Below are 20,026 nucleotides of genomic sequence, written 5' to 3'. Positions count from 1 at the left end.
CTCCCGGCGATGGCTGCACGCTCTTGGACAAGCTCACGTTTGTCTCACTGAGCACCACCCAGCTCACAGCGTCGCCGAGGGGGGCTCGGTGAACCCCTGCTGGTGCGCTCACTGCGGTGTCTCCCCACCCCCTCCGGTCCCCCGGCCGCTGCCCAGTGCGGGCGGCTGGCTCACCCGGCTTGGAGCCCTCGTCCACGGAGCCGTTGTAGACCTGGTTGAGGAACTCGGGGCGGTTGTCGTTCATGTCGATGACGTAGATGTACAGGTCGATGGGGTTCTCCACCTTGTTGCCGTTCATGTCCACGGCGTGGGCTCGCAGCTGTAAGCGGCACAGGGGGGACAGGCCTGAGCCTCGGGGGCCCCTCCGGACTGTCCGCCTGGGGAGCGGCAAGTTCCCTGGCACTGAGAGCTGGGGCAGGGAGACAGAGCAGCCGTGGCCCCCCGGGGAAGGGCTGGCTGGGTGGGGTGGACACATCACAAAGCTGCTCTGAGCCTCAGTTCCCTTTTCTGTGGAGGTGGGGAGGGGTGGGGGGGCAGGGAGGCAGGGAAATGGGGGGGCAGGCTGTGGGAGAGGGAGGTGGGGGAGGCAGAGAGGCGGGGGAGGGGTCTGGAGGCATGGGAGGATGGATAGGGTGCTGGGCAGGAGCTGGGGTGACAGAATCCCAGTGCTGAAGCCACCTGGGACCCCAGCTTGGATCAGCTCTGACCAACAGCCAGTGCAGGTCCACCCACCGCCACTGAAGGAAAGTCCTCGGGCCAATGTGGGGCTGGACTGCGAGTCCTGCTACCGGAGGTCAGGCCTGCAGAGACCCAGATGGAGCGGCTGGGGTTACCCTGGGCCAGGCTCCAGCCGGAAAGGAGAGGAGTGGCCAGGCCTGGAGGCGAGGGCGGCCCCTGGCCCAGGGGGGCGTTTTCTGTGCCGCCAGGACAATCAGAAACGGACCCTCTGATGGAACAAGGCGACTTGGCCAGCAGCTGCCTCCTGCTGGGCCCGCGGGAGCCAGGGCTCTGGTCCCCGGGAGGCTGGAGGCACCGGCTGTCCAGAGACGGGGCCTCAGGGCGGGCACCTGGCCATGCAGAAGGGGATGCTGGGCTGGGCTGGCAGAGACTGGAGTCGCTATGCTCGGGAGGGGGACAAGCCCCTGCGCCCCTCCCCCTCCTTCTCACTCACTCAGGTGTCCACGGGCCCACGCACTGCCTGAGGTCCCTGCAGACCCCAGGCGAGGCGCCCTAGGGGGCCGTGCCTCTGGGAGGGACAGAGAACGAGGCCAGGGGTGGAGAGCCAGGCTCGCCTGGCCAGAGGCGCGGCGGGCACCACCAGAGCCCGAGAGGGAGAGGCACTGCTCCCACGTGCCCAGGTGCCGCCTCGTAGCCACCACGGCAGGTCTGGCGAGGCCCAGGCCCGGCTCAGAGAGGCCGTGGTGGGAGGCCTCGGGCACGCTCAGCCCTGTGACCCCAGCAGCGCCGGGCAGCCCCGTGGGCGTGGGCCGTGACCTTGGCCGGGAAGGAGGTACAAGTGGAAGGCCTCGGGCCACCCCGCCCCGAGCGGGGACCGGCAGGCTCGCGGGGAGACTCACGTGGTAGGAGGCCCGCTCCTCCCGGTCCATGGGCCGCGTGACGTACATGCGGCCGGACATGGAGTCGATGCTGAAGACCTCCATGGGCGGCTGGTCGGCGCCCACGCCCGTGATGCTGTACCGGATGGGGATGTCGTTGTCCTTGTCCGACCGGATCTGGAGGAGGAGGAGGGAGAGGACGGTCAGCGGCCGGAGCGGAGACGTGCTCCCCATCACACGCCCGCCTGCCTTTCCCGCACACCAGGCCTCCGAGCCCACCCCCGAGGGGCAGCCGGTGCCGGGCTTGCTGAGCACCCCCAGGCAACAGGGAAGCACAGGACCCTGATTCCAGGGGCAAGGCTCTGCGGAGGGGACACAGCAGGGACGCAGCCTGCGCTGAGACGAGGGCCACGGCTGGCAGACGCCTGACCGCCATCAGACCAGGGGCGAGGCCGCGGCCGGCGGCGGGCAGGGGCGGACTCTGAGGGAGGAAAGTGGCCCGCACACGTGTGCGGCGGAGTTTCACCGGCAGGGAGGCAGGGCGGTTTGGATGTGCACGGATGGAGAAAGTACATGGTCCCGCTCCTGGGACAGAGGCTGGAGGGCTGAGTGGTCCCTCGGAGGGAACCGCAGCGCCAACCTCAAGCACAGGGCTGCCCGCCCCCGGGCAGACACGGGCGTCCGCCGGGAGTGTGCCTGCAGGAGGCGCAGCTCTGCTTGGGAGCCGGGGGCCAGGCCACATTTGGAATAAAACGGACACATGAAACCTAAAAAGACTCCACTAAGCAGAACCGGCAGGGCCTCGTCCGGGAATAACGCAATTCCTGTTTAATGCTGCACGTACAGAATCCCAGGGATTTTGAAAGCACCTGAAGGAACCATGGGGCTAGGGCGGGATCGAGGCTGCACTCAGGCTGGTTAGAAACGTGACAACGATGACTCCCACACACCACGCCCGGGACTGGGCCGAGGGAGCCCTCGCAAAGCCTTCACTTCAAAAGGCTGGTGCTTGAAAGGGGCCGCGGCGAGGAGAGCGCCACACAGCAGGGCAAGCAGAGAACATGGTGTGTGTGTGTGTGTGTGTGTGTGTGTGTGTGTGTGTGTGTGTGTGTGTGCGTGTGTGGAGGGGGCAAAGAGGGGGCCGGCAGAGGCGGGTGCAGAAGCCCTGCCTCTGGGAACGGAAAACGAGGAACTGATAGATCAGTTTGAGAGCTGCCCTCAGGGAGGAAAAGCCTCCGGAGGACAGCTGCACCTCGGCAAATGTAAGCTAAAAACCTGAGTTTCCTTAACATGCTATTTACTTCATTGGTAAGTTCGAAATCTTAATAACAATGACTTTTTTTTTTTTTTTGAGAAAATGTAAAAGTTTGAACTTGACTCGAAGAAGTAGCAAACCTGGAGAGACCACTGCTCAGTGACATTCTGCAGGAAGTGCCGCAGGACAGGAGAGCGCTCCGGAGCCACCACTGATTCCCGAGCAGAGCACCGCCCAGCAGGCCCTCCCTCCCCACGAGGGGCTGTGTAGGCGCCGCCCAGCAATGCTCTCTGTCGCATCCATGTTTTTCCCCTTCTCCCCACTCCCTCTCTAAAATCAGTAAAAACATATTTAAAAAGGCAAATGACGGTGCCTCCCCTCTGAGGGCACAAGTTGGCGGCAAGGACTCCTGCCCTTCCCAGAAGGATGGGAAACGGGGGCGCCGTTTACCTCGCAATCCGAGGAGGTAAGACTTCCATTACACAGGCGTGTGCAGGTCTGTGCAAGCCTAGAGGAAGCACACAACACACACACACACACACACACACACACACACACTCAAGTGCACACAAATTCACAGACTTATAGGCCCACACACATGCTCAAATGCAGATACACTCATGCATGCACACACTCTCCTGTACACATACACACACTCATGCTCACGCATTCATGCACACTCATACACACACACCTATGTGCACACACTCACACACATGCACACATACCCATGTGTGCACACACACATATTGTCTGCTAGCAGTGTCTTTGCTCTGGGTCCTCTCTCTGACGGTCTCACTCTCCTTGGTCAGGCAGGGTCTCCATGGCTCTGTCTGAGCAGCACACATCAATCCTGGTTTCAGGCCTTGGTCTGGGGACAGATGCCACCCCCACACTGTCCCCTTGAGCCTAGAACCCCCTGAACTTGGCTTTGCTCTGTCAGCACAGCCAGCCCGGTTCCTCCTGCTGGAGGTGACACGCTGGCCCCTGGCCTTCCGTCTTTGGCCGGCGGTCTCACTGGTGGCGCCAGGCATCCCAGGACCAGCTCCGCCCGCTCTTCGTCACATCCTCCCTGCTGCCCACCAGGGGGCGTCCTTCAGACACAAAGGCTGACCTGCTCAGACCAGCCCCGGCCAGGCAGCAGAGTGGGGACTCAGGAAGACTTCTTTCTGGGGGCCTGGCTCCATTCCCAGGGGCATTGAACAGGAAGGTGGCTCTCCATGGCCGAGATCCATCTTCTCCACCCATGGAGAGTTTGCACCAAGACTTGGTCACCAGGGAAACGGGGCAAAAGCTGCAAGTCTAGGTCAGAGAAAAGAAAGCCCGTCTGCCGGCTGGGCTGGCATTGCTCCTTGGTGCTTGGAGAACAGCTTAAAGGAGACCACACCGTGCTGAGGAGAGAAGGGAACACTCAGGCAAGGCTTGCTGTGGGTGAGGGACCACTTCTGCTTCCAGGAATGCGGAAGGGTCTAGAATAAGCATGTCAAACTCAAAGGCTAACACAGGCCAAATAAAAAGGTTTAAGCTTATGAGGGCCACAAAAAAAACCTCCAAAAGCTTCAATTTTCATAGAAACGTAGGTTTATTTCGATAGAAACATGCTGAATACAAAGGGCTAAATAAATGAGTAATTGTTAACATAAAATAATAGAACATTTTAATAAAAATTAATATTTTTTTGAACATTAACTTACCAGACACTAAATAACTGCACAAATTAACAAGTGTCATGCAAATAAACCTATTTTTCTTGTTCTCTGAAAGTGAAATATTTCCTGTTGTGCACACCAAACAAGTCAGTCTAAGACTAATGCAGGGCCATCAGCTGCTAAAATATTCGCTGCTGGTATTAGTGGAGAGAAGTGGTGTGCTTGCGCGTAAGGCACATAAGGGAAATGAATGCAACATGATTATAGTAATCAGTCATTAGGGAATGTTGTAGTTTGTTATGAATAACTAGAAGCCCCGTGCACAGATGTGTGCACTGCGGGGGCGGAGGGGCGGACCTCAGCCTGGCCTGTGCCCTCTCACAGTCCAGGACCCTTCAGGGGATGCCCGCCTGCTGACCTAGGCCCAATTCCCAGGGCCAAGGCTGGCAGTCAGACATCTCCCTCGCAGTCCAGGGGTCTTACAGTCTGGGGCCCCTCATTCCTTACCGCCTGCATGCAGTGGAGGCGGGGGAGGCTCCCATCACTGCCCTGTGCTTGCCAGCCATGAGTCCAGTTCCCTGTGAGAGCGCACTGATCATCACAGGCAGCTCAATGCAGGAGCTGCCCCCTGGTGGTCAGTGTGCATCATAGCACCCGGTCATTCTGTAGTTCAGTTGATTTGCTTATTAGGCTTTTATCATATAGGATTATGTACAACAGGATCTTGTAAAAATTAAGTTAAGAAATTTTTATTAAAATGTTTCTTACATACCATTATATTGGCTGGGCTGCAAAAATATTTGTTGTGGGCTGCATGTGGTCTGCGGGCCGGGAGTTTTACATGCTTGTTCTAGAATATTGGTGAGTCCAGGATCCAGGGGCTCCCTTTGACTATAGATTAAGAGCAGGGCACTTGGAGCGCACAGTAGGCCCGCAAACAACATTGGTTATCTTGCACTGGATGGAGGAGGGCGTGTGAGCCAGGGCCAGACGGCCTGTCTTTCACAGGGACATTTAATTATAAAACTTCAGAAAAGAGAGATGTCGTTTTTTGCAGAGAAATCGTGTTATATTTGACCATCGGCTCATTTGCCTAATTCTCCAGGCGCCGTTCAGGGGCACCTCCTGAAACCCGGTGCTGTGCTTCCAGGGCTCTTTGCCCAAAGCCCTGCTGGGCACCGTGCCCCCAGCCCTGCTGGGCACCATGTCCCCAGCCTGCTGGGTACCGTGGGGAGAGGAACTCGGGCCGGGTGCAGTGCCCACGTGTGTCTGGGAGGCCACACGCAGCACGCCGCCCCGAGTGGGGAGCAGGCCAGCAGCCCACTGCCCGTGCTTGGTTTAGCCCGAGAACACCCTCTCCCACATTTGCTGTGAGGACACAGCAGACGGTGACAGAGTGGCCTGCTGTAAAGGGACGTCCACATCCAAACAGCTCAAGTGCCGGGACTGCGGGAGTGCCGGCTTCCTGCTCACTGAGGGCCTCTGGCGGGTCCCCCCACGGAGGAGGATTTGCCCAAATTCAAATGAACTGAAAGTGGAGAAAAGTCAGCATGTGCTTGAATTGCAAGCAACTCAGAGACACCGCCCGGAAGCACCGCAGAGAGACGCCACGGGGACAGAGCCATCAGGATGCAGCCACCACAGGCCCGCGGCTGCAGGCAGTGCCCACCAGCGCCCCCAGCTCCCAGCACCCCTGCCCCCCACGTCCTGTGTGCCCTGCCCTGAACTGAGACACGGCCCTGCCTCCTGCGCCACGGGCCCACATAGAGGCATCCACATCACGATGCCCTCCGTAACTGTGAGGTGTGGCAGGACCTCTGGGCCAGCAGCGGTCAGTGAGAGACCTGGTGGGAGAACTTAGGGGCAGGGGCAGCGAGAAAGTCAGGTTCCAATGGAATGTTTGGTCTTGTCCACTGCTACACACGATTTCTGGACACACACACACACACACACACACACACACACACACAGAGGCACATACACAGGCACACACACACAGGCATGCACACAATACACAAACTGCATACACATAGGCACATACACACAGGCACACACATAGGCACAAACACATACATAGATGTGCACACACACAAACTGCACATATATAGGCACACACATACACACATACATGCATAGACACACACACAGGCGTGCACACACATATACAAACGCATAGGCACACACACGGGCACACACACATAGGCACATATACACATAGACACATACACACAAGCACACACACATAGGTGCACACACAGGCACACACAGACATAGGCACAGACGCAGGCACACCCACATACAGGCACACAGCCACATAGGCACACACACACATAGGCTTGCACAGACATATACAAACTGCACACATATACACACATATTTACAGGCGCAAACACACAAACTGTACACACATACCCACCTGTGAGCACACATGCATCACCAGCCCTCCGGAAGGTGCGGACGGCTCTGCCTCTGAGCAGGCTTGCCCACCGTTGGAAGGTCCCGTTGACCGGGTGGGAGCACGTGAGAGACGCTTTCCCAGTCCTCAGGGTTGCCACCCCCCACAGGATGAGAATTCGTAGCGAAGTGTGTTAGCTCTTTTTCCCTGTGCGATATTAAACTCAGCGATTTCCCGAGAAAACGGATTGTACGTCTTACTTCCGTTCCCCATGGGGCCTTCAGCTCCCTGCCACAGCCCCCAGGTCTCCGAGTAGAACGCCCGCCGCCATCCCGGGACCAGCAGGACACACACACAGGCGTGCACACAATACACAAATTGCATACACATAGGCACATACACACAGGCACACACATAGGCACGCGCTTGGCGTGACTGCGGTGGCCAAGAGGGAATTTTCTTTTAAAACCCGCTCCCCGGAGCGCAGAGGTGAGTTTGTTTCACCGAAAGGCACATGCAGTCCGGAACCTCGGCCAGCCCTGCTGCCAGGCCCCACGGGGCAGCTTGTTTTTCATGCTGAGAATCGGGCCTTTCTCAGGCTCCCGTGTTTGCCCGCCCACACGCCCTCCTCAGTCCTGAGCACTGAGGATCCCCTGCACCAGTTTCTGGTCCTTAGAAACACAGCACAGCTGTCTCGGTCCCTAAGGGGGCACAGCCATGCCTCGCGGCATGCACACAGTAGGTCCTCAATAAATTTTGGGTGAGCAGACAAATCAGGTGCACCCTGCCCGGGGGGAGCGGCAGGCAGGCGGCTGGTGCCAGGCCATGGCGGGCAGAGGCCCTAAGGGTGTGGGGGCGAGAGGGCCCCCAGGACGGGCTTCACAGCGGGGGGAGGGCGGCTGCAGGGGCCGGGCGGGCGGGCTCTCTCTCAGGGACCGGGCAGCTGTCTGAGGGGAAGAGAATGAGCAGGGAAAGGGGAAGAGAAGAGGAAAGAAGGGGAAGGGTCTGGGAGAGAATTGAGGTGTGCGCCCCCCTGTCCCCAGGCTGGCTCACTGGGGTGCAGTCCCCCCTCTGAAAGGACAGCCAGGACTCCTGCCCCCACCCTGGGGCCTTCAAGAAAAATCCGAGTGTCAGTCCCACCCACCATCTCGTCCAGCCAGCTGCGGACAGGGGCGGCCGGGAGGAGCCTGTTCAGGCAGAGGGGAGGGAGGAAGCGGGCTCCCAGGCCGCCCAGGGCCACGCGCCTCTCGGCCCCCCGCCCGCTCCGCACACAGGCTCAGGTGCCGGAAGGCCGGAGCCCCACGCCCAAAACGCCACCGTGGCTGAGGTCAGAGCAGGCTGCACATTCGTAGCCTTTGGGGCGGCGTGGACGGCAGCAGCCCCGCGGGTCTCGCTCAGCTTGCTGCGCAGTTTGACCCAAACGCCTGCTCGGCCCGGGCAGCGGCTCCGGCCACAGGGAACGATTCTCACCAGGTCACCGGGCAGCCTGGGGCCAGGTGACGGGGGTGCCTGTGTTTCCGGCGTTACAGGCTGAGGAAGTCCCGCCTTCGATAGCTTCACTAGGGCGTGCGACGGGCAGAAAGCCGCGGGGGTGACGGGAAAAGGCCCCTGTGGTGTCACACAGACACCGGTGCGTCACCTCCTCACGGAAAACTCCCAGCCGCAGGAACACGAACGAGGCAGTGAGGGTGCTCGGAGGTGGTCCACGCTGCTGGGAACGCCCTCCGGTCGCCAGGGAGCAGCGGGGGTGGCTGGGCTGGGCTGTGGGGCACGGACGATGCCACTGCGGACGGGAATGGCCCGCTTCCTGCTCTCCGCGACAGAGGCCGCCCTCCTCCGGGGAGCACTGTTCCCCCATCGTGAGCGGTCTTGGGGAGACAGTCAGGCAAACGCCCCCTCCCCTGGCCCACAGACAGGCCCAGGGCCACACGGGACAGGCTGCTTCTCTCTTTGCAATGTGGACCTTAGTGAAGAGTGGCTCAGGGGAGAGTCGGGCCGGAGCCCTGTGGGTGGTGCCACCTCCCTGCCCAGACCAGAGCCCTGGGCACCCGCTGGCCAGCCTCCTGCTGGCCCGTGAGCAGCCGGGGTGCTCCCATAGGGCTCCCTGCCTGGGTCACTGGGCTTGTTTCCCGTCCCAGGAAGGCAAGCCTCCGCCTGCCCCAGTTTGGCAAGAGGGTCCCTGAGCACGGCCTGGCCAGGAAAGTGCAACCAGACCTACACCAGGGCCCACCCTGACCTTTTTGTGCTTTTTGCTATCCCTCACCCAAGGATATTTTTTCCATTGCTTTTTGGAGAGAGTGAAAAGGAGAGAGGGAGGGAGAGAGGGAGGGAGGCAGTGAGGGAGAGAGATTGGTTGCCTTCGCACATGCTTCGCCCAGGGCCTGGGATCAAACCTGCAACCAGGTAGGTGCCTCTGACCGGGAATCAAACCTGTAACTCCTCGGTGCTTGGCCTGGCACCATAACCACTGAGCACACTGGCCAGGGCCCACTCTGACCTCCTGATCCTGGTGTTGGGGAAGGGTTTCCTTCAAGCAAAACCTGAGACACGGGTTGTTGTGGGGGTGCTTGATGGGCAGAGCCCAGGAACAGGCAGGAGGAGGACGTGGCCTCGCGTGGTCAGCTCCCACCTCCTCCGGGGGCGGGGCCCGGGCATGTGAACCTCAGAGAGACCACGGTGAGCCTGGGGGCAGAGAAGCCCGGCTCCTGTGGGCCAGGCAGGCTGCTCCCAGCACCCCCCACTGTGGCCGCCGCCCTCTGCCGTGCCGGCTGGGAGGCGTAGCCAGACGTCCAGCAGCCAAGGCCGGACGGCTGGGGGGCCGGCGGCAGCCGTGTGGGCACACACACCTCACTGCCCTCTCACCGCAGCCTCCCTGGCTCATTTCCTCCTGATGCCTCCGTCCGTCTCCCACAACACGGTGCTCAGGCCTGTGGCCAGCGTGGCCATGGCACAGGCCTTGGCGCCTGGGCAGGTCCTGGAGGAGCGGCGGCCGGAGCAGTCTGGGCAGGTCTGCAGCGTCTGCCGACAGGGGTGTCTGCACGGGAGCCGGCGGCTGCTCTTCCTCCCAAAGACTGGCCGGGAGTCTCCCTGGCCGCCAGGGCGCGGAGACGCGGGGGGCGGCAGGAAGATGCGTTCTGCCCGGCTCACCGTCCCGGCAGCTCTGGCAGGATCCACTGGAGGTGTGACATGGTGAGACAGCTGGTGGGCTGAGCGTTGGTGCTCAGATTTGTCATCCTCCCTGCCTGCTGCCATTTCTGTCTCCAAACGGAGAGTCAAGAGTCTTGTCGGAAAGTCGGCCACCTTACTGCTTAACGCATGCTCCCGCCGTCTCCGGTCTGCGTGCCCGCTGGCCGGGATTGCGGGGCCCCAGACGAGGTCCGTCCTCCGGGAGCACGGCGGGGGCGGGGGCTGGCAGCCAGACCAGGGCTGGCTGGGGAGAGGCCAGGCAGTGCCTGGAGGGCAGGTCCCCGTGAGGACGGAGGCCAGCTCCCAGCCCTGAGCGACAACAGGGTGGGGGGTGGGCGTTTGGGAGACAGTGAGGAGGGACGAGGCTGGACACAGGCCGAGATGGGGCAACGAGGCATCCACCGGCCTCTCTGCTGAGCCCACCTCTGCTCCCCTTCGGAGAACACAGCCGCCTGCTCTGTGTGCACGGGGGTGGGGTGGGGAGGGCGGTGGGGAGGGTCCCTGCTATGGGCCCCAGGAGCACCTGCCCTGGCACTGAGGGCTCAGCGAGGGCCCCGTCACCAGGCGGGGACAATGACAGTGATTCTATTCAGAACAAGCTTCCCCCACTGCCTGTCACTCAGCTCCTCCTGGGAGGGAAGCTCCACGGGGCACCTCTGCCTCTCAGTACTGTCCTCACTGAAGCAGGACTCGAATGCCAACCTGCAGCCTGTGGTCAAGAGGACATGGGAGGCGGCAACTGGTCAACTGGTGATCCACACACATCTCACTGGCAGTCAGCACTGAGGGCTGAGGGCTGAGCGCTGTGCTCAGACAGCACTGAGGGCAGAGGGCTGTGGGCTGTGCTCAGTCAGTACTGAGTGCTGAGGGCTGTGCTCAGTCAGCACTGAGGGCGGAGGGCTGTGCTCAGTCAGCACTGAGGGCTGAGGGCTGTGCTCAGTCAGCACTGAGGGCTGAGGGCTGTGCTCAGTCAGTACTGAGAGAGAGGGCCGCGGAGGGCTCAGATGGGTGGCCCTGGGCCAGCGACACTGGCTGCTGTTACCTGGGACTCCAGCCCCACCGGCTCAGGAAGGGACAGTCTGTAGCTCCTGCCCCGCTCCAGGCCGGAGCCGACCACGGGGTGCGGAGCAGGGGGGCTGGGTCCCGAGGAGCCTGCCTCTGAGCCCCATGGCACCTGCTCTGTGAGCGCGTCCAGGCCGGGCAGTGAGGCTGCGGCTCAGGGGAGGATGGTGAGGAGACCGAGGAAAGGCTGGTGCTGGTGGAGGACCTGGGAGTGGCGCCCATCAGGCTGGCGGCCACGGTGCCCACCTGACCCCCACCCCACCGGCGCTGGCCGGCTGCAGACACAGTGACTCACTCAGCCCGGGAGGAATGGGAGCGGAGGAAACAGACGCTCAGAACTGCCAGCCTTCCAAAGGAATGGCTGCCACTCAGCGAAATCCAGCCTGAGGCTGAGGCTGGGGAAGCCAGCGCTGTGATTTAGCCGTTAAGTGAAACGGCACTGTCTGTCCGGCTGCGGGAGGGCTGGCCCAGTCCCCGGCTGGGCTCCAGGGCAGCGTGAGGGGACCCAGGAAGGGAGCTGCGGAGGCAGGAGGTTTAGCAGGGAGATCCTGTGCGGACTGTGTGAGGCCCTGCAGGGACAGGGCTGATGGACTGTAAGCAAACTCCATCACAGGAGGCTGTGAGGGGCAGGGACCGCCCCTCCCAGTCCCTCCCAGCCTCCAGGTCCCAGCCCAAGGCTGTCTCCTCCAGCAGCCCCCTGCCTGCCTGCCTGGGGGTGACTGCCCAGCTGCCTCTTTAAAATCACCTATACACCTGGAGCGTGTGTGACTGTTCATCGCCTGTCCCCCTCCTCTGCCTACCTCGCTCTGCCTGGGTCCTAGCACCGTGGGGAGCTCCCTCCTCCTCTGATCCCAGGACTCGACTCTGCCAAACAGAAGCAGGAGCCTAACCCTGGTGATGATTTGTGCTTTCCCGTCTTCCTCCTGGGCACTCACCACGTGACTGCTCTGCCCCGGCCGCACTCAGCCCTTCAGCATGCCAAGCCCACTTTAGAGAGGGAGGGCCAGGAAGGAGGGGCAGGATTCGAATACAGAACTAGCGCCCCCCCCCCCCCCCCCCCCCCCGGCTAATGACCCCTGGGGAATGGGAACATCTCAGAGCCCTGGGGAATCCAGAGGGCTTCTTGGAGGAGGCGGAGCTGAGAGGGGCGGAGTCTTCTTGGTGCCACCCCTCAAGTGCTCCAGTCTCCACCCAAAAGCAAAGCCACCCGGTGTCAGTGACTTGGCGGGAGCAGAGGTCAACACACTGGTAGCTTGGAGGTGGGGCCTCGGAGTCTAGGACTTCTGCCTCATCTCCCTCAGGCCTCAAGCCCCTGATTAGTGTCTGATCAGGGCCCAGGCCTTAGCATCTGTGCAGCCATTTCCCCGCACGGTGCCCCTCAGACCGCTCAGGAACAGCCCGGCGGCGGCAGGGGCACACCGCACTCAGGGCCTGTATGGGAACGCGCAGCACCAGGCCCTGCGTACTAACAGTCCTCTGGAGTCATCGGTCTGCTGGCAGCCCTGTGATGACCAGGGACAGGGCACTCGGAGGCTGTGGGGCCAGCTCTCTGGATCCCCATGGAAGTCTGGGCATGGGCCGGGCCGGGGACAGCAGAAGCTATCACTTCCCGGCTTCCCCAGCGGCTTTCGGGGAAAGAGCCCACAGACAGGTCTGCGGAGAAGGGCCTGGTGTGTGTGTGTGTGTGTGTGTGTGTGTGTGTGTGTATGCGGGCTCACAGTGAAAGGGGGGCTGCTATGACATCAGAAAGGAAGAACGGGACGCTCTGCCAGGAATCAGCCTGCGCTGCGTCCCAGTGGTCAGGACACCTTGGGACTCTCAGGTGTCCTGCCTCTGCCAGGACTGGCTGTGCCAGGCCGCTGCGGTCTCTATGACCCAGGCCGTCACAGTGTGATCCTGGCCCTGGGGGTCAGGCCCTGTTGGCTGTGGGATCTAGGTTGGCTGGAGGAGGTGGGCCGACCTGAGATTGTCCACAAAGGTCTTGTCCTGACCCCACCCCAAACCAGGCCCGCCTCCGGACTCGCTGCCCAGCCTCCACCATGTGATTTTGCTCCTGTTCTCTGCCATGCCCAGCCGGGCCCCCAGCTCAGCCGTGACCACACTCTCCCTCTCTCCCCCAGCCTCACCGTCTCCCTTCAGCTCCCAGACACACTGTGCTCCCCCATTCAGGACCTGTGCACGTGCCGTTCCCACACCTGCCTTCCTCTTCTGTGTTAACACCCGTTCACTCTCCAGTTCTCAGTCACCTCCACTCGCCCAGCCAACTCAGAGCACTGGTTCTTCCTGTTAGTACTTCCAGTAGTTTCACTTCTGCCTCACTATATCACGTGACTCCTATTTGTCTGCCTGAGGTGCAGGGTCCTGTGAGGGCCCTGTGTCCGCCCCAGAGCAAGGGTGGGCAGGCCACAGGCTGTGACTAGAAGAAACCTCAGGGGCCACGCTACACCTAAACCAACAACCAAAATGTGAGGCTGGTTTCCCCAAACCGGTTCTTGGCGCTCTGGTGGTGGGAGAGCATTCCCTGGTCCGATGCGTCTGGGAAATGCAACCTATCTCAGAGCAGCCCACGGGGTGGGCGCCCCTAGCGGGGACATGGGATGAAAGAAATGGCCACGGAGCCCCAGGAGAGGCCGGGCTGGGGAGACCCCTCCTTTAAACACCCAGCAGGAAAGCCTCCTGGGGAAGCTGTCAGCACCCGGACGACTTGACTTGACACCGAGGAGGCTGAGCCCGTTCTGGCCTGCTCACGGCCCCGAGGCAGGAAGGCTGCTCAGGACAAGGGCCTCACACCAGGTCCTTCCCTGCTAACCACCCTGCAACTGGAGCACGTCTGACCTGACGGCTTGTTTACCACCAATGACTATTTCTAACCAAGACCTCTTTTCTCTCAAGTTCTCACGCTGGTTAATTCCAGACACATTCACGGAGTCAGCCTTAGACACACTGCGTGTCCTCACACAGGCTCCCAGAGCAGGCAGGCAGGCAGCTGCCGCAGGGAGGAACCCATGAGGCTCTCGCTCTTTGGCAAGACCCGTGGTCTGCGACGGAGCCCCTGCGTCCGCTCCTTCCTGCCTGTCTCCGTTGTCAGCGCACTGAGTCCATCACAAGGACACAGGGATGGGAGGCCTATATTGCTTCTGTGTTTCTATCCATCTTCAGAAGATTCAAGCCAAATCACTGGCTCATGAGCCCCGCGCCCCACCAGCAGCCTGTGTCTGGCACGTTAGCAGGAGGCCATGGGGAGCCGAGTGAGCAGAGCCCCGAGGTGCAGGGAGCTGCACGCACAGCCAGATCGTAGCCCTTCGGAGGGCACTAGGACCCCCGGGACCTGCTCCGTCACTGGTGGGCATGACCCTGGAAAAGGAAAACGGGCCAATGTGGCGAACTGTGGCAAACAAAAGGGCGGTCCCTAGAGACTCACACTCCTCCAGCAATTTCTTCTTTGGTTAATCTTCACAAGGATATTTTCCCATTGATTTTTAGAGAGAGTGGAAGAGACAGAGAGAAATGTCGATGTGAGAGAGACACATCGATTGGTTGCCTCCAGCATGCACCCTGACTGGGCAGGGATTCAGCCTGAAACTAAGGTACATGCTCTTGACTGGAATCAAACCCAGACCTGCCAGTCTTTGGGATGACACTCTACCCACTGAGCCAAACTAGTGAGGGCTCTCTAGCAATTCTTCTCTACCCTGATGACACCATCTCTTCCAAGTTTCTCAATAAAACACACACCTTTTGACCCTGGAGAGCTGTCCCACGACACGGCTTTACTGCAGAGCATGATCGGTGGAGCCATGCTTTGGCATGAAATTCACCTCGTGGACAATGGCGTGTCTTATTGTTTCAGGCTTCACACAAACTGGCAACGTAAACGTGCTGCACGCATTTATTCTTATGCTGCCAAATATCTGAATGGACGTCCAAGGGCTTAGCCGTTCATCTGGTGCAGGACACACAGATTCATGGTGAGATCATGCATCAATGACCACAAGCATGAGTTTGAGATGAGTAGTTCTGGTTCAAGCCCCCATCCTGCCACTTCTCAGTGTGGACATGTTTGGCCTCCCAAGCCCTTGTCTTCTCATGTAGAAGATGATGATATCTACTATATCAAAATTGCCCAGAGGATTAAAACAAAGATGTTTGTAATTTAGAAAACTAATAGAAGAAAGTGCTCAAGATATGGGGTTGCAACTTCCTCCTTCTCTACCATCAATATCATTCCATCATCACCACCACATTTATCACCACCATCATTATCACATCATCCCATCACCTTCATCCTCATCCTTATCATCCCAATATCCCCATCCCCATTATCACCACCATCGTTATCACATTATCCTTACACCACCATCTCCATCATCACCATCAGAATCACTATTATCATCATCAACATTGCTATCTTCCTCCTCCTCCTCACCACCACCATCATCATCACCATCACCTTCATATTTATCACCACCATCACCATCACTATCATCACCATCACCATCATCACCATCACATTTATCACATTATCCCTATACCACCATCTCCATCATCACCATCAGAATCACTATTATCATCATCAACATTGCTATCTTCCTCCTCCTCCTCCTCACCACCACCATCATCATCACCATCACTATCATCACTATCATCACCATCACTATCATCACCATCACTATCATCACCATTACTATCATCACCACCATCACCATCACCATGATCACCATCACATTTATCACCATCATCACTATCATCACCATCACATTTATCACCACTATCACCATCACCATGATCACCATCATCACCATCACATTTATCACATTATCCCTACATCACTATCACCATCATCACCATCACCATCATCACCATCACTATCATCACCATCACCACCATCACCATCACATTTATCACCACCATCACCATCACCATGATCACCACCATCAGCATCACATTTATCACTACCATCAGCATCATTGCCAGCACCAGTCCCTCGTCATGGTATGAAGAGTCATCTGCTCCAATAAAGGGAGATCAAGAGATACAGCACATGTGTCACCTAACCATACCGAAGAATACTTATGAACCCCAAAGATGGACATATCTAAGAGTACTTGTGGGGGGGGGCAAAGGAAAGGAGTAGCCGAATATTTCCATTTCTCAAGAAGGATTCTAGACATTGTGGCTGATTTCACAAGTGAAAGCTGTGGTGAATGAGCGCTCTCTTTCCTTGGCACCTGGAGACCAGCGTGCTTGGTTGGAGAGAGCCCGGCGGTCCGGAGGAGGGAGGCCCAGGAGCTTGGGGGAGAGCTCAGCCAAGTGGATCAGGGCCGTGGGCAGATGTCCACGTCTCCTGCATACTTCGGTGAGGCTCACACAATGACAAAGAGCCACAAGAAAGTGTCCCTGGTGGTAAGAAGCTGTGTGGGTGCTGCTCCCAAAAGGCCCGCGCACCCAGTGACACTGCTGGCCGCCCTGGGCAAGCCCCGCCCCTTGCTGGGCTGTAATTTCTTTGTAAAGTTTGGTTTGGAAGGAACATCTCGAAACCATTTCTCCTGCCTCTAAATCCCGGTTTTTACAAAGCCTTCCGTGTTGGGAGTATTACAGCTGTCTCCCCGCCCCCCTTGCCGCTCTCCACGGGCTTTGATGATGACAGAAAACGAAAGACATGCATCTCAGGGCGTGATTCTGACACACGAAGTGGCAGGACCTGCCTTATTTCTCTCGATGTCCAATCGGAGGCGCCCTTCACACGGCGCTGAAGGGCTTTCATGCGGCCGGGCCCGCCGTAGCCCCTTAGTGTCGTGGAGAAGGCTGTGCTCACCCGCGGGGGCGGCGGTGGGTTGCACCAGGCAGGAGGCTGCAAGGCGTGCTTCTCTTGGAGCCATCCGACAAGAAGTCCAGCAGATCTGGCTTCTGAGTCAGGGTGTGCCCAAGGGGCCGCAGTGTCTCCCCAACTCTGTGCCCAGCTCCTGCCTCAAGGAGGGCAGGGATGTGACGTCCAGCAGACCTCGGATGGGAGGGCTGGGGGTGCAGCTGCATTTGAGCCTAGATTCTCTTCCAGGAGCTGACGTGGGCACCAGGGATCTCCGTCTGTGCAGGCTGCCATGGCGAACATGTGAGACGGGGCGTGAGGACACGCTGAAGTGACGGCTGTGAGCTTGGGAAGGGGGCCTCCCGCAGGCTCTGTTTGTCCTACCGTATCCGTAAGAATCAGGATTTGTTTGGCTTCTCTTGAAAATTGGGACAGTTGGGCACAGTGGGCCCATGGCAATCCCAGCAGGATGGAGAAGTGCCCTCTTCACTGGGGCGCCTGCTCTTGGGGCCACCGCAGTCCCCACCACGCCCTGCTGCCTCATGCTCAGACTGGCCCCGGACCTGTGCCCTTGTAACAGGATGGGGAAACCCTGAGCCTCAGCGCCCACAGTGTGCCCGCTCAGCTCTGTCCTCACAGGTCAGCCCCGACGGCTAGCTGCTGATACCGGGAAGCTGGTTCTGCAAGGTCTTGCCGACCAGGCTGGCATCGCCTGGGACGGCTTAGAGCCGTCAGCTCCCACACGACCACGGAGAGTGCCTGGGACCCGGGACTCTGATCCCGCCTGTAGTGGTTATTTTTGTGTCAGCTTGCCTGGGCCGTCTTGGGTGAGGCTGCCATTCCAGTCAGTGGACTCTGAGGAAAGCAGATTGCTCTCCCTGAAGCGGTGGGCCTCATCTAATCAGTTGAAGCCTGAACAGGACAAAAGACCGGCTTCGTGAGTGGGGGTCCCCAGCAGACGGCTTTTGGACTTCATCTGCACAATCGCATCCGAGTCCCCAGCCTGTGGGCCAGCCCTGCGGATTTTGGACTTGCCGGACTGCATAACTGCATGAGGGCCAGCCCTGCGGATTTTGGACTTGCCGGACTGCATAACTGCATGAGCCAATTCCTTATAGTAAGTCTCCTTTTCTACTTCCATGTCCTGTCTGTCTGCTTCTCCGAGGAAACCTGGCCAACACCTCTGCCGCCGCCTCTCCCCACCTGCAATGGACGGGCAGGTGGCACATGGTCTTCAGCCTCTGCCCTGGAAGTTGTATGTTCAAAGGTCATTGCAGGGGGCGGGGTGGGGGGAGTGTCCCGTTGTGTCTGGGGTCTGACCAGGGGCAGGGAGAGGGATGAGGAGTGCTGCTGGCCATTCTGATAAGCCAGGGCCTTTGGTTGGCCATACTCCAAGGAGGTTGAAAACCTTGGGGAAGCCCCTGCACTCTCCAGTGACATCCTTGGTGGGCACTCCCTCTGGTGCCTCCTCAGAGACCTTCTCCCCCACCAGCCCACCCTCAATCCGCACACACGGAAGGCACACCGGACGCCGGGGCGGGTGCTGGCTGGACCATGCTGTGCAGCAGCCTCCCACCTCAGGCCTGGGAACCACGGGTGTGTGAGGCCACGCCCCCTCCATCGGTTTCGCCGGAGCACCGCCAGAGAATTCTGATAATCGGACTCTGCTCATAAAAAGTATCATTTCCCCGTTATTGCTGTCACTAGAGGCTCAACAATGACACTCACAACGCGAGACAAGATGTGATTGTACTAAAAGGAATAAGTGACAGGTTTTTATTTACGTGACTGATGGGTATAGGCATCGGGATGCTTTTCATGCTGCTCCCAAGAACCAAACGTGTAATTCACCAGCACGTGACAGTACCCAGCTGAGTGTCTACAGCACAGTCACTGCAAACACGTAAATTATTAACGAGAAGACGTCTAAATATAAACCCGCAAAGCCCGCCTTTCTCCCTGAAGAAGGAAATAAAACATCTACTCACTCCCAGAGCCAGAGGGCTGGGCGGGGAGCTGCGTGAGGAGCCTCCTGGCTGGTGCAGTGCGTGGAGCATGGCAGACCCCGCACCCCTCCCCCCCTCCCTGCTCGCACTGCAGAGTCTAGAATTTTGCCAACATTCGCTGTCCAGCCCCGCTTGCAGCTCAGGGCGATCTGGGCCCGTCTCTAAAGGAGGAGACTTAAGGGACAGGTGCAGGGGACACTGGACATTTCAGCTTTCCTAAACACAGGCTGGAAAGGATAGTTCTTACTCCGCCTTCCCCAGGGGACCCCTGGAGCCCTCCTGCCATCGCAAGAACACGGCCAGCGCTAAGGTGGTAGCTGCAGGAAGCAAGGGCCAGTCCTCGAGGGCATCGCTGAGCTGGTGAGCCAGCCGTCATCACTGCTCAGAACAGAAACAGACAGAGCTCAGGCCCTGGAGCGGGACACTTAGTTCCTTACAAGGTTGGCAGCCCCAGGGGTGCACGGGGCAGGGGTCCTCATCCCAAGGCTTTGCAGACCACTGGCCTAGGCTGTTCCCGCCGCCCAGGAGATGAGGCGCCTGTGGCTGGGACATCGGCGATGGCGAAGGCGGCTCTCAGAGGGAAGGCAGGCTGGTGGGCCAGCCACAGGCCTGCTTCTGGGGTGAACAGGGTCTGGGTGCTGGGAGATCCCAGGGCCCCTCTGAATGGAAGAAGAGGACGTGATGGACGTGAAGGTGTTGGTGAGAGGTCTGTTTGTCTTGAGAATAAGACTCAAGGCAAATGCCTTGGTGCGGTCGGCCCAGGTGCTCAGACCGGGGTGCGGGCACCTCTGGCACCTGAGGTGGCTGGAGACTTGCTCGCACACCTGCACCCTCTGGCCCTCCCCGCGGGCCAGCAAAGGCTGCCGGACTTCTCTTGGGGGCCCTGCTGCCCAGACCGCCTAGGCCAGTGGTTGGCAAACTCATTAGTCATCAGAGCCAAATACCAACAGTATGATGACCGACATTTCTTTTGAAAGCCGAAAACCGACTTCTGCGCATGGGCCACGAAGTTTCAATCGCACTATACATGCGTGCCCGCACGTGGTGTTTTGTGGAAGAGCCACACTTAAGGGGCCAAAGAGCCACATGTGGCTCTCGAGCAGCAATTTAC

The 20,026-nt window shown here is 59.3% G+C and overlaps 1 protein-coding gene across 2 annotated transcripts in view; it reads right to left on the bottom strand.

Moving 5' to 3' along the window:
• Positions 1 to 20,026, bottom strand: part of CDH4 (cadherin 4) — a 323,280-nt gene that overhangs the window by 44,214 nt on the left and 259,040 nt on the right. For both annotated transcript variants that reach the window (XM_084888990.1, XM_084888991.1), the window contains 2 exons: positions 1,578 to 1,733; positions 175 to 319 (listed from right to left, as the gene is read on the bottom strand). In XM_084888990.1, coding sequence (XP_084745116.1) covers positions 175 to 319; positions 1,578 to 1,733 — 301 coding nt within the window. The remainder of the gene's footprint in view (positions 1 to 174; positions 320 to 1,577; positions 1,734 to 20,026) is intronic.

The sequence above is a fragment of the Pipistrellus hanaki genome (assembly GCF_964339955.1).
Source record: "Pipistrellus hanaki genome assembly, chromosome: 6".
Lineage (NCBI taxonomy): Eukaryota > Metazoa > Chordata > Mammalia > Chiroptera > Vespertilionidae > Pipistrellus > Pipistrellus hanaki.
Note: the sequence above shows the minus strand (reverse complement) of the source record. Positions and strands in the feature narration are given on the sequence as shown.